This window comes from Mytilus edulis, chromosome 3 (assembly GCF_963676685.1).
Source record: "Mytilus edulis chromosome 3, xbMytEdul2.2, whole genome shotgun sequence".
Taxonomy (NCBI): domain Eukaryota; kingdom Metazoa; phylum Mollusca; class Bivalvia; order Mytilida; family Mytilidae; genus Mytilus; species Mytilus edulis.
The window spans coordinates 39,137,317-39,153,321 of NC_092346.1; the positions used below are offsets into that span (position 1 = coordinate 39,137,317).

Here is a 16,005-nt window from a genome sequence, read left to right on the forward strand (position 1 = left end):
CAAATTAAAAGAATGACCATGAGAACCCTATACTAGAGTCTAAATCCATGTAAGCAGAAACAAACAATTAGTATAACAGAAGCAACCACTCTTCTCTCTCTCGTCTTAGGTTTGAACCAGATTGCCCAAAAAAACACTTATTTCCATTAAAGGACTAGGTGATTTGAACTTGGATATCACAAGAAGGCCTAGATATGGAGGACGTGTTTTTCAACAGACTGTCGGCATACCAATGGGAACAAACTGTGCCCCTCTACTTGCTGACTTGTTTCTTTATTATTATGAGGCTGACTTCATGCAGGAACTTCTTAGGAAGAAAGATAAGAAGTTAGCAATATCCTTTAACTCTACTTTCCGCTATATAGATGACGTTCTTTCACTAAACAATTCAAAATTTGGTGACTATGTGGAACGCATCTATCCCATCGAATTGGAGATAAAGGATACTACAGATACAGTTAAGTCAGCTTCATATCTTGACTTACATCTAGAAATTGACAATGAGGGTCGGTTGAAGACAAAACTTTACGACAAAAGAGATGATTTCAGCTTTCCAATTGTGAACTTTCCATTTCTAAGTAGCAACATTCCAGCAGCACCTGCATACGGGGTATATATCTCTCAATTGATACGATATTCCCGTGCCTGCATTTCCTATCATGATTTTCTTGATAGAGGGTTACTGCTCACAAGGAAGCTATTAAATCAAGAGTTCCAAATGGTGAAGTTGAAATCATCCCTTCGTAAATTTTACGGACGCCATCACGAGTTGGTTGACCGTTATGGAATAACCATTTCACAAATGATATCGGATATATTCCTCACGTCGTAACTACAATCCCCTTCCCTTTCATGAATTTGACCTACCGAATTAGACTATTTACCGGATTTGTAATCACATAAGCAACACGACGGGTGCCGCATGTGGAGCAGGATCTGCTTACCCTTCCGGAGCACCTGAGATCACCCCTAGTTTTTGGTGGGGTTCGTGTTGTTTATTCTTTAGTTTTCTATGTTGTGTCATGTGTACTATTGTTTTTCTGTTTGTCTTTTTCATTTTTAGCCATGGCGTTGTCAGTTTGTTTTAGATTTATGAGTTTGACTGTCCCTTTGGTATCTTTCGTCCCTCTTTTTTATGCAAAGTACACATGGTTAAAGTTACCTGTTAGGACATCCAAAAGTTATAAAGGCTGACCTGTGTTACACAAAAAAAAAAAACCACAAACAAGTGCTTACAACATCTAGATACCCTCATAATTTAAAAAGCATAACATTTCAAATAGTCGTAGCGTTCATGCTGACTGAAATTCAACCTGTACTATAATTTTCATTAATAAATAACAACCATAATTTGGAATCAACTGTTGCCAAGCAACCAGTAGGGCCAATGATTTTATGCAAATGAAAGGTTCCTCATAATGCTTCCAGCCTAAAATAACAAACATGGCACCTAAACATGTGCGTACGTTTGTCATAAATTGCGCTACTCCTAGAATCTCCCAGGATTAAGATTACAATACATTCTAGTATATATATAAATTAAAGCTGTTGTCGACACCTAAATTCTAAAGATTTTTAACGGTGGAGCAGACTGCAAGACAAGCTGTAAATAATTACTTAGTTTGTACTAGATTTGCTAATATTACATGTACATACATGTATATATCCGTTTAACTGCGACGACAAATTTAAATTACACAAAACTTGTAATAGTCTCATTTTAAAAAAATTTTAAAAGATAAAACCATTTGGCCCCTTTTTTCCCTTAATATACATATTTAAAAAAATATATATATTGATTCATCGTGAACGTCGCTAGATCAGCCAAAATGGAACGGTTAGTCACGAGCAGAAAAAAGTAGTATAAGCTTTTCTCAGGGATAAGCAAAGCTAACTATCTGAACTAACAGGCAAGCTGAAATTTTTCACAATTGCTTTGTAGTACCATTTTTTAAATAAATTTTATCAAATTTATTAAAACCGTTTATTTGATTTACTTCGATTTAATTGCAATCGCATCATATGAATATTCTAAAATATTCTAACAAAATCCAGACTTTTAGTGTGTTGTCTTTAGAAGTTTTTATTACAGGTACCGTAGATCCTTGAATTCCTGGACTCTGTTTCAAATTAAAAACTTAGAACTAAGATTGATCGTAAGTCATGAACAATTCAGTATACTTACGATCAATCTTAGTCCTAAGATTGTTTTGTTGAACAGACTGCTGATAAAGAAAACTCGTGTAAAACAACATGTGCACATGTAGGTGACCACGAGCTACAACTATATAACTTATTATAAATACAGTAAGAAAATGGGGCTGGGTGGATATCAGCGGTCGAAGTAATGCAACGTTCAGAAACAAAAATGTTTCAGAAAAAAATCAATACATAATATGTACTTCATTAATTGAGAAACTCTGAAACCCCTTAAGAATTACCGTACAGCGGAAGTCTTAATAATTACGGGCACAATTTCGTGGCAAATTTACTCGAAACACTTACTCAAAAAAAGCAGTTCAGATCATTTGCAGACTGAAATTCCCACACAAAAATGTATAAACAAAAAATGCGTATTGAATATTCGGATTCATTTATACTTGAGAAACGACAGGTTATGCTTGTTTTCTCAGAATAACATGTAGTATATGTCAATCACCAGGAAAATGACAAAACTTCATGTATTTCAAGCTACGTGTATCAAACCATTGATACAGTCTCATGTTTGCCGTGACATTGACAGTTTGAAAAAAGATATCGATTTCAAGTCTTTCAAACTTATGTATGTTACGCAGCCATAACCTGTACTATTTAATGTTTCTTTAATCATGATTATATTGTATAAAAAAAGAGGGACGAAAGATACCAAAGGGACAGTCAAACTCATAAATCTAAAACAAACTGACAACGCCATGGCTAAAAATGAAGAAGACAAACAGAAAAACAATAGTACACATGACACAACATAGAAAACTAAAGAATAAACAACACGAACCCCACCAAAAACTAGGGGTGATCTCAGGTGCTCCGGAAGGGTAAGCAGATCCTGCTCCACATGCGGCACCCGTCGTGTTGCTTATGTGATTACAAATCCGGTAAATAGTCTAATTCGGTAGGTCAAATTCATGAAAGGGAAGGAGATTGTAGTTACGACGTGAGGAACATATCCGATATCATTTGTGAAATGGTTATTCCATAACGGTCAACCAACTCGTGATGGCGTCCGTAAAATTTACGAAGGGATGATTTCAACTTCACCATTTGGAACTCTTGATTTAATAGCTTCCTTGTGAGCAGTAACCCTCTATCAAGAAAATCATGATAGGAAATGCAAGCACGGGAATATCGTATCAATTGAGAGATATATACCCCGTATGCAGGTGCTGCTGTTGTATGTTATTCGGCACAATATAAAACACATTTACATGGTACCACTGCTGAAAATATCATAATTGATAACTTTATGCATGACCAGCAAATAAACAATAAATAATGAAGTTCAATCAACAACCTCCGTAAGAACACACTTTAAAAAGGAGAGTTAAAAGCTTTTTATTTATTTATATATATATTCGGATTTTTACCAGCAGTTTTCAAAATTTAAACACCGAGATTCTCTGTGCAATGGATAGTGAGGAATGAAGAGTTTTCCCTATTCATTTTATGTAAGCATTGGAAAAAGTTTCATTCTGTACTTTTGAAGACTCCTTATTTACAAAAATGTATGTCAAACGTCTTGAAGAAGATATGCACTGCAATTTTTTGGTCACGCCAGGGCAATCTTACACACTTTTATCTTTAATCAAATTCACAATATTAAATCCTGAGTGTTACATGTGTTATTTGAGGTTTTTAAAACATCTAAATGATTCTATGTCTTATTATTATTTTTAATGATATGTCAATTGATATTGTATTGCTTTGTGATGAATTTAATTTAATATGTATTTGCCACGCTTTATGTCTAAACCTGTATCAACTGTATATGCCACCTCTTTGCATTCACGAAAAATCATTGATATAGTCATAACTCTTAGTAAATATAAATTGAGAACAGAAATCATTTTTTAATAGATGATTTAAGCTGTATTTGGCAAAACTTTAGGAATCGTGGTTTCTAAATGCTCTTCGCATTTCTTTTTTATTTGGCCGTTTTAACTTTGTTTATCACACCATCACTGATGCATCTTTTGTAGATAAAACGTGCGTTCTGGTGTAGAAAGTTACAAGACAATCCAAAATTCACGATGAGGATATTTTTTTCATTTTAAATCATAGTTGGTTGATTATATATGTATGTTTATGTTTTTCATTTCAGATAATCAATGTACTACAACCAAAAACTGCAGAAAAGTATTTGCATGAGTTTAATGATGTGCAGCTTATTATTAGCGACGTTATATGAAATATTGTACTGTAATCAAGGTTTACACAATACACGATTAACGGAGACCTCAGTGAAAACAACACCTAAAGAGTTACATATTAAACAAAACCATATACGATTAAGGGACACCTCAGTGAAAACAACATCTACAGATTTACATGTAGAAAGAGACCATACACGATTAAAAGATACACAAGTAAAAACAACATATCCAGATTTACCTAGAAAGAGAGGCCCACCTGGACATACTATTCCAGTTGATTTGTCTTTTATTGACAATAAATGGAGACTATCTAGCATTTGTAAACCATACACAATTTTCATAAATCGTAGGGATTTCCCTTTATATAAATATACAACAAATGCTGGGAGCGTAAAAATATTTACACACTCTTTAAGCGATATCATATCGTCTGTAATCAGAAGAGCAGGTGCTTTTGAATTGAACACAATAAACAGAGTACTGTATCAGCTGCAAAAAGATCCAAGCATAAATTTAATTGATATAGGAACAAATATTGGACAACATTCTATAGCTGCAGCATTGATTGGGAGGAACTCAATCGCCGTTGACGCTGTCAAATCAAACATCGAACACGTATGTGCGTCTGCACATTATCTAAATATCGGATCGCGAATAACATTAATTCACAACATTTTGTCCGACTCGAGTGGGACGCGCAAGTTAAGGTACAGCGCCAGCAACACTGATTTTGGTCTTAACCATGTTGATTCTGATGGAATATGGGACAAGATGAGACGGAAATTCAGTGGGAGACATTTCAAAACGAAAACAGTGCAAGAAAATGCTGCCACGTTAGATAACCTTTTATTAATTCCACAAATGCAACAGTTTAAAAAAGTATTTATGAAAATTGATGTTGAAGGTCATGAACATAGGGTACTTCTTGGTGCCAAAGAATTTTTTAAACGTCTAGATGTGCAAGGTATTATCATGGAGTGGGCGTGGCATGTAAAGCGACCGTCATCAGAAATAATAAAAACCTTTATGGCTGAATGGAAATTCAAACCATTTAGAATGTTTAGGACTACACAATTCGATCTAAGTGCAATACAATCTAACTTGTGGCCACAAGATGTTCTGTGGCTTCCAATAAAAAACAACACGAAAGTTTAATATCAAACTTAATCTTACAGAAAGGCGAATGTTTTATTTTTGACTATTGATATCCAACGCGAAGGGAGACATTTGCATTAAACGCAAAGGAAGAGATACCAAAGGGTCAATAACAAGTCACAAGTCAAACAAACACGGAACGTATCATAGCGAAAAGAGAAAGACAACTTCAGACAACACGACAACACTACACAGAAAGTTAGATATTAGGCAAAGTGAATATAGCCAACCAATATCAGGATTATACAAAAATGATTCGATAGGGTCCGCATTTCTATTTTTTTTTTTATTGTTGGACAAGCATTGTTTAGCTGTAGCTGTAGCTAAAAAAATCCATTAATACGTTATAACATCTGATAAAGGACTAAACAGAAGTTGTTGATTTGTGCATGTTGTATTGTCTGTTGTCTTACCCAAAGATGCATGCATTACCAAATTTATCTACATAGAATGTCAACGATATATTATATAGACCTTATACTTTTCCCGTTTATTAAAATATTGGTTTACAGTAAAGCAAATTCTCAAACTCTTTCGGCTAATGTGAATGTTTCAAATTTTGTTGTGAAATCTTTATCTTTGAATCGTATCGAAGGATAAGCGATTTTATTTATTAAGAAAGTATTTCTGGGAGATGACTGTATAAGTTTGATTAACGTGCGTCTCATCTCTTTTACAAATGAAATATTTCGTAAATATCTTGCATAGGAACTGTTTTTAGAAGAAGAAAAAATCGAGGACAACCCTTGCAGATTGATGTTTGTTTCAACTTACTACATTGATTTGAGCAATTTATATATCACATGGTGTTCATTTTTTGTTAATGTAACTCTGATATAATATTCTGAGCACTTTTTTTTGTAAATTTTGAAATTTTGTGTACTTGTTTGCATAATTAGGTCTTTCCACTTTTCCGTGGAAAGACCTATTGCTTTTCTTCTGATTATTAGGTCTTTCCACCTTTCCGTGGAAAGACCTATTGCTTTTGTTCTGATTATTAATTTTTTTCTTCCTCCAAATTTTGTTCCTTTGCTGTTTTTTTTGTTTCGTAAGATATCGCTTACATATTTGGAATATGATATCGAACAGTTTATACTTTTTTGAAACTGACCCTGCTTAACCGAATACTTATCAGAGTTATCTCCCCGAACACAGTTTTTCTTGTTATCGCTTAATATTCGCAACTGTATAAGAAACCGACAAACTTATTTTTCCAAATTGCCCGTTATATCCTCAGGATGATTTTATCAATTTTTACCGAAGCTATCCGGAGACCCCATATGAGATTTATTTTCCCTTTTGTATTTGATATAAGTGAAATGTATTTTTAACAGGAAAACATTCAGTGATAGAGGCCTAAGGTCTTTTGATTTGAGGTCATTGGCCTAAAATAATGAAAATGAGGTCAAAGTCAAAGGTCAAGGTCATGTTCAAAATTTTGATTTTGGCTTGTTATCTCTTATTATCAGAAATCATATAAGATGGACAAAATATTTCACAAAATTGTTAGTTACGACATGTCGTAACACATAAATCTTAGTCGAAAGGGTACGTAGACATTTGATGTGAGTTTTCCCCCTTTTTATATCCAATGTCAATATTATGGTAATATAACTCATTAACGATATAAAGAAGAGGCCTAGAGGTTTTTTTTTTATTTGAGGTCCTTGGTTTATGACCTTGAAATTGAGCTCAAGGTCATATGTTAATTTAACGTTATAAATTTTGACCTTTGCTTTTACGTCATATGTACACATGATAAAGCCATGGGACGTTTTGCATTAGGTTGTAAGCCATGTGACCTTAAAAGGGCAACCGGAAGTGACCTTTTTTTTGGTACTAAATCAATGTAAAAGTATATAGAAATAGATATATTTTTGGAATCAGTGTCAAGTAAAGCGGATATAACTAACTTCAACAATTCCGTAGGATTTCAGCTATTTTACACTTGCAAACAATACCGGAAGTAATATCTTTTAAACCGGAAGTAAACTATTATATCCCTTATTTATATCTTTTTATATAGAAACCATATATTTTTGGAATCAGCGTACAATAAGCCGTCATTTGACACTGAAACTGATATTTAAAATCAATTTTAATATTTTCATTTTTAAATAGATTCTTACTGATGGAAAGACCTTCAATTGTTCTCTGAACAATTGGTTTTTAATTGTTTTTTTTTCTTCCGCCCAATTTTTTTCATTCGCTGTTTTTGTTTTATTTCGCAAGATGTCGCTTAGATATGTAGAATATGATATCAACATAGAATGTCATCATTTCATATATTTTTGTTAGAAATGATATTTGGGGAATGCATGTATAATTGGAAAATAAATCTACATTAATTCAATTTTCATACAATCAAGTGCAGAAATTATTTTAAACAACTTGTGAAAATATATGAAAGATAGTTGATTTGCAATTAAATTCTCTGACATCAATTGTTAGATTTGACTGTAGACAATCTTCGTTGAATGACCGCAAGTGTTTAATTTAAGACGTGTAACTCTAGTTATTACTCCGGTGTGCGGTTAACGACTATGTATTTAGGGTTTATTAATACTGGGGTTATTTAAACGGTTCTAATTAAATTCAAAGATAAACAATAATAAAACTGATTTTGTTTTTGAAATCATCCTTTTTAAAAAGCCTTTTCTTTATTTACTCTCTTGGTGATAAAATAATTAAATTGTTCATGTTAATAGTATACAGTTATTCAATATGTAACTATGCAATAGACCAAAATATATTTCCCGAGGTATGAAGATCAGCGCATTGTTGTATAGCCCGAAGCCAACGGCTGAGGGCAATAAAACAATGAGCTGATCTTCATACCGAGAGAAATATATTTTGATCTATTGCACTGTTAAACATTAAATAACTGTTTTATTACCTAATACATGCTGAGTCAGTTCTTACAAATTCTTAGAAATTAAACACATGAAAGTAACAACTGTTTTGATTATAATGTGTAAGGAGCATACATGTACAACCAATACCAGAGGAGGGACGATAGTCAAGGTGCCGTGTGCCAATACTATAGAAATTTAATAAAACGGACATGAAATCAGAGTTATTTAAATGACAAGAAAAAATTACAGTCAACATATTAAATATTCTTAAAAATTTAACGGCTATACCAAAAACGTTTAAAAGACCAAATTTGATTGGACAACATGAATACCTTTCAACTAATCAGATTCCATAATAAGAGGTCATAACAGGTCAGTGCAATAGACTGCACACATGTGCATTAGAACGATAATTTCCAGTGCAATAGACCATGAAACAAAAAATGGCAGAAAAATAGCAAATAATATAGAAATATTAGTAAAACAGTAAAATACAGTATTAGGTAATAAAAAATAATTTTAATATGGTTTGTTTCCTCCCTCTTGCTCATGTTTTTAATTTGTTTATGAGTTAAGAAATAATATGTTGAAACATTTAATTTGTTAGACTTATATCTCAAATATGACATACACTATCATCTCAGTACCAGATTCTATGACAAACGAGACGATTTTAATTTTGAAATTATAAATTTTCCCCAACTTAGTAGCAAATTACCAACTTCACCTGCATATGGGATATACAGTTCCCAGCTTATTCGATATTCAAGAGCTTGCAGCTCTTACTCAGACTTTGTAAAACGTCAACAGTGTCTGGGCAAAAAGTTGATAAACCAGGGGTATGTCAAAAAACGTATCGTCCTTTTTTTTAAAGATCATCGGAAGGTACCACGACCTTGTTGTTAATATTCCGTATCAACTTCACAAATAATACATGATGGTCTTGATGTATAGATTCTGCGTACTGACGTTGTTCATAATCTTAACTTCGTGTTATATTTTTCTTTTATTTGTCTTTGTTCAATTATTAATATTACTTTTACTGTTTGGTCTGTTTTGTGTGATATCCATATAACGTGGCTCGGTACTTATGCATCTCGTCAATGTGTTTGTTTTGTCTATCATTTTTGCCTGTGTGTTTTGTATATGCGACTTTTTGTGTTTCCTTGTTTCTTATAACGTGGCTGTACTTTTAAAGATTCCGGCATTATTTTATTTTTCTATTATATATCATAATGTTATTGTTTTATTATAAATTTGATAAAACTTTGAACGACAAACGACAAAATTGTTTCAATCGCGTAGTAGTATTAACCATATATGGATTCTTAAAAATTCTAAAGAACATCTAGATAATTGTTAATCTCGTTCTGTTTCTGCAATAATTAATTAGAGCATAACTTTTAATTTAATAACCCTGCATACCACCATTCTCCAAGTACAATTATAATTGTTTTGAATAGACATTGAACGACAAAATTTCTATTTCTATATTTTTGGACACATATTTCAACAAGTCCAGCATAACCCGTACCTAGGCTTACAAATTTCAAAAGACTTTATATGGACCACCCACATATCAAAACGTGGCAAAGAAAGCAAACTCAACACTAGGCTTTCTAAGTAGAAATTTGAAATACTGTCCACAAGATTGTAAAAAAAACAGCTTACATCTCGCTTGTCAGATCAACGATGGAATATGGAACCATAGTATGGGACCCCTACACGGTCACCAACATAAACAAGCTTGAACGGATACAACGCCAAGCGGCAATATTCATCACTAGAGACTACAAGTCAAGAGAGGGCGGATGTGTCTCAAAATTGCTTGCCCAACTGGATCAACAAGACCCCAAGTCAAGACGAACAAACCAGAAGTTAATATTTATGTACAAAGTGGTTGAGGGGCTGATTCCGGCTATCCACCTAGACGAATTTCTCAAAAAAACACGTCCGAATAGAAATATAACTGCCAAGAAATTTGAAGGATTTCAAGCAACCAATATAGTGGAAAAACAAGTAATGAACAACTCTAAGTGTTTTGACATTCCACCAAGCAAAACACCACAATATTCAAATTCTTTTTTTGTAAAGACAGTGATCGCGTGGAACCAGCCGGACGACACTGTAGTGCGCGCATCAAGCGTAGAGAGCTTTAAATCTGCTCTCACGCCCCGTCAATAAATCGGCGGCGCTCTCTTAAACTGTTGTATCAAAGCCAGTTGCTATCGACATTGTACTCATACAGATAACGTACACAAGTTAATTTAAATATAATAATTTTGTTGTTAGGAGTACAAAAAAAATACAAAATAAATTTGTTGGTCACAGTACGAGCACAGAAGTAACAATTTATCGTCATACTTAATACTCAAATAGACACCCAAACAACAGAAATAACTGAAGGACATGTAGAGGGCAACATAAATCTGCAACAATAGACATGTCTATTTGATTTGTCAAATTCGAGATTGTCCATTGTATATACATGCTTTAAATAAATTTACCAGAAACAAGCAAAATCAGCCATTAACATCTCATTCTCAAAATACGTTTTAGTGCAAACGTGTTTTAATATCCAAACATTACAATATGGCATACGATTACTACTGACAAGGTTCCTGACCTAGGTCAGGTGAATGAATTGGCAAAGTTAAAATAGTTTATATCTTGTCTTTGCGTTGTTTAAAAGGCGATACTTAGTAGTGCTGTTTCCAGCAAACACAGCAGTATCAACAATGTATTTGCTTGTAATGAAGTTAGTTTAAGAGGAACTGCATGTGAAAAGTCAGTGATATTTAGGATGGCCTTGTATTTTGGAAATTCTCATTTCCATGGAGATTACTTTGTCTATTGACATTTATTGATTGATTATTGGTTGCATAAATGCCACTGCCGCCCAGTGCCAAATATTTCATGTATGTTCAGGACGAGAGTAAAAAATGAGAAAAATAGGTAGGTTCTGTAATAGAGGTCTTCCGGTTTGAAGGTCGAAGAAAATGTAAACTGCCACTGGTAAAAAAGGGTATATTAGATAGGGACAGACATTTTGCCTTCAACAGACCACAAACCGACCCCCAAAGAGCTGTTTCATTGGTTACTAACACGGTTCTCGCTTTGTACGATGCATCAGTTTTAACTCCCCATTGTGACCGGATATGACTGCTTACTTGTTCTTCCCTCACATCCAATCGAACGCCACAATGGTTTTACTGCCAGTCGGAAGTAAACAAAAGGGACCATATTTCTATTCTCAAGACACCCTTTTGGGGTCTATTGACCTTTGCTTAGTTTACATGTTATAGTATGTGATTGGGCCAGTATAAAAGCGAAACCACTGGTTGTCAGTCAATGATATTTGGTAAGCATTTGAATTTGCATTGGCACATCTCCTTTCCATAGAGATTATTTGGCCTTGACTGTTCAGTCATGGTCTATTGTCTGTGAAACTTTTACATAGTTTACATGTTCAAACTTGTGATTAGGTTAGTTTAGGAGTAGGAGTCTTTGATACTTTGGTTTATTTGGCACCTAAGAGAAAAGTGCTTGAATTAAAACCACATCTACATAAATCATTTAAAAAAGTGACAATGTTAAATTTCCAGTCATTCCTTTCTGATGTTTTTTTTGAGATGCAAACACTTATATTTACAATTTTATCATGGTATATAATATTAATACTTGGAATCAAATGAAGAAAGTTATTTGATAGAGTAAGAAGGCTATGTTTTTTTTCAGTTTTCAAATCGCCAAACATGTAGGCTTATGAATTCTGCCTTGCGATAGAACGGCTGTTTTAATTGAAATCGTTACAACAATTGAATGTCATATTGTAAACAAATTCTCTATTTTCAGGAAGAGCTGTAGAGCACATAAAACTTCATATATTTACCTGATAGCATTCATAATGCTCTACTGATGCAACAGTTACACAGTTGTGTGATGGTGCATGTAGAATCACACCAATTAATCCGGTGCTGATAGAAAGATACATTATGTATAGGGAATATTCCTTATAGTGAAACAGTATTCACTCACTAGTCTTGTGTTTTGCTTTTTCTTTAGAATTAACTGTCAGTCCATTATATAGGTAGTTAAAGTCAGCACAAAATATTTAGATATCAATCATACCAATATTGTACAATGTTTAAAGTGGAGTTATTAAATAATTGACAAAGGATTTACTAAATCAAACACTTGATATATTTATGGAAGTTCTTTTAATGAACCGAAAAGTGCACAAACAACGCCAAACTGGTCTAAGCTATATCGTATATATTCTACTGAGTTAAGTCAGGAGCCTGTAAATCAGTTTTTTTCTCTTGTTGATGTGTAACATATTTGTTTTTCGTTCATTTTTTCGTCCATAAGTTAGGCCGTTAGTTTTATCGTTTGGATTGTTTTACATTTGTCATTTCGATACCTTTTATAGCTGACTATGTGGTATGGGCTTTGCTTTGTTGAAGTTGTCTCATTGGCAATTATACCACATCTTCTTTTTTATGTACCACAATTGTAACTGTACTTTAAGCAAGCAAGCCAACAATCAGGCAACTCGAAATAAATCTGTGTAGCTAAGTTCTTTTAGATAAATCCTATACTTAGAACAATTTTATTATGTAGATATATCAAAGAAGTCCAAGGTAACATATATAAAGCAACAGAAATAGAGAGAGGAAGCGCTTTGCAGGCTGTTGAATTTTGTATATAGACCAATTAGATAGAATAAAAAAAAAAGACCAAAAACAGTTTGTTTATTCGTCATTTGAGTGAGAAAAAAGAGTCATCAGTTTATAAGTTGCATTAAGAAAGAGCAAATATAGCAATAAGTGCTATTATTTTTATCGCAAGAGGAAGATTATGAATTGAAAACATTTTTGAAATAATGAAATTACACACTGATCTACATGTCAGTATATGTTAAGTAAGAAGTGGTAATGCTAGGAACAATGTTAATTTTGGTTGTGTATTTTGACACTGAATATTTTGTTTTTGACTTTGCTTAACATGTTTTTTTAAACACACACACACACACACAATTATTTATATGTACAGTAGGCATCACTGTGATATGTACAAAAATATTTAGTAACCAGCTTTGTATCTTATATATTATGCCGTTTGATAACAAGGCATTATACTAAACGGATTGAACAACAATTTCTGTTTAAATAGTGGGTTTTTTTCTGAATTAGTTTATACTTTTTGTGTACTCTAATTCATACAATGGGTAGATGTTTCAACATTTCAGACTTCAAATCTGCTTTGTGAATTGCTTGTGTGCCTGTCAAATGTCAGGCGTATGTAATCCAGTAGAGATGTTGGTTGTTGTCTTCAGAAGTTTTTTGTTTGAACTTTTTAACATTTTGTCATCAAAGAGTCAATTTCAGCTTACTTTTAAGGTGAGGGTTTGGCTTACGGTTACGGAATGTTTTGTGAACTGTACCTGTTGGTTTTCCTTTTGAACTGTTAAGAAAACGAATCCCTTATACCAAGCACTACGCTCATTTTATGATTAGTACTGGAGGGCTTACATTTTTTCAATATTTTTACACCAAGTCGTACCAAGTTTTTAAAAGGGACAACTCAGAATTGAGCCATTTAAAATGTATACATTGGAAAGTTAGCCACTACCATTTGATGCAGCTAAAACATATATACATACATTTTAGCTTATTATGTAAAATAATTGCAGATAATGGTTTTTGTCATTGTATAGAAAGCGAAATATGTCTATCAGAACTGTTACTTTCTTTAAAATCACAAACCAAGATCCAGTCACCTCTACAAATAAGTAAGGTCACCCAGGCCTACTTATCACAGATCAATGAATTGTTTTCAATTATGTATCCAGATCAGTGATATCCAAGTCAACCTGCTGCAAACCAACTTGTACTACTGTTTTACTTATTACAGTATGACTTTAGTAATTCAAATGCGAGTATCACTAACAAAAAGAATTAAAAGTGATAGTGTATATGTCAATTATATGATCAATATCAAAACGACTTTTCACACATGTATGATAAGTTGTTGGTTTTTTTTTTCAATTTTTATAGAAGTCTATATTTTCACACAGTTTTAACATTTCAGAAATCATAAGCAAGGATATGTATAGTGAAGACTCACTCAAGGATTTGTATAGTGAGTCTCACTAAATGAGTTGTATAGTGAGACTCACTCAATGAGGTGTATAGTGAGACTAACTCAATGAGTTGTATAGTGAGACTATACAAATCATTGGTGTACACAAGACTCATCAGTGTCTTGTGTAGAAATTCAACATACTCTGGCACATTTTTCTGTTTTCAAGTCTTTTTCCTGACAATTTCAGTAGAACAGCGCCAACAAATGGTTTTTGTAAGCCTTTTAAATATCAAGCTAAATTTACTTAATATTTTGTGAAAACACATAAACGGTTGTCATCTCAACATGGCCCATTCATAATATCGGCAATTCGTCACTGCTATACTCATGATATGTTGATATATAAATGGAAGAGATGGAATATGATTGCCGTTGAGACAATTATCAACCAGAACATCTGATTGTATTTATCCAAATGAGCTGGATAAATGCAATCATAAGCCATCATACCGTCCTCAACAATGAGAAAACCCATATTTCGACATGAAAAATGTAAAAACTTATTCCCTCATCTGTAATAATTATCAATTTACAAAATATGACAGAAGTAAACCAACCACAGCCACTGAACAATGGAATTCTTATTTGGGACAGGCAAATTAAAAATGCCCTTGGGTTAAACATGATATCATTATAAGTGCTCAAACCTGTCTCTAACCTTTTAGGTTTGTATTACAGCACAATATAAAGCGAACGTTATCATAAAGATGTAACATTTAAACTCTTAAAAATGTTAGTAAATGATTTTTATGCTCTTTCAACAGTTATTTGGACTATTAAACTGATAAAGGGCAGATTTATGCAATTTGATATCTCTTGTCTTATTGACACTCATAGCACATCTTATAGCTGTAGAAGACGAAATATTTATCATAATCAGTGTTATTTACTGGCTGACATAATTCATTCAATTATGACAAGCCTTATAAGGCTTTTAAAAATCATGATATTCGACTCCTTGAAATCCTAAAAAATAATGGGATAATATATGTGGTATTAAAAACACTAGTATTATTAGCATATCATATTCGGAATGAATGACAGGAGATGTTGGGTCTTACAATTTCTTAAAGCGAGCTCATAGTACTTAAAATGTTAATCAATAATTCATTCTGTTCTTCATATTCTACAATAAAATTTCAAAATCACTACTTTGGATAATACTACACCTTACAGTGCAGGAGCGCATGTGTAGTTAGAACAGGATTTTACAAGAAACGTTTTAGTCACTCGCATATAATGTCATTAGTGCAAAATACAATAACTTACATCTAATTTCATCGACAATACTTGTTTCAGAAGCCAAGTCATTGTTTTTCATTGGCAAATAACTGTTGATAAAGTGTTTATATGCAGTGTTTTTCAAATAAACTATATCTATCTGTCTATCTACACTTTTAACAAAATTTTCTGTGAATGTTCTTGATAAAATGATACTCGTAACATTGTTTTCAAGACTGGAAAAAGCGACTCTACTG

General features: G+C 33.0%; 1 protein-coding gene across 1 annotated transcript in view; it reads left to right on the forward strand.

The window, feature by feature from the left end:
* Positions 1 to 6,419, forward strand: part of LOC139516460 (uncharacterized) — a 9,607-nt gene extending 3,188 nt beyond the window's left edge. Inside the window, exon 2 of the mRNA XM_071306596.1 lies at positions 4,319 to 6,419. Coding sequence (XP_071162697.1) covers positions 4,326 to 5,525 — 1,200 coding nt within the window. The 5' untranslated portion in view covers positions 4,319 to 4,325 and the 3' untranslated portion in view covers positions 5,526 to 6,419. The remainder of the gene's footprint in view (positions 1 to 4,318) is intronic.
* Positions 6,420 to 16,005: the final 9,586 nt, after the last annotated feature.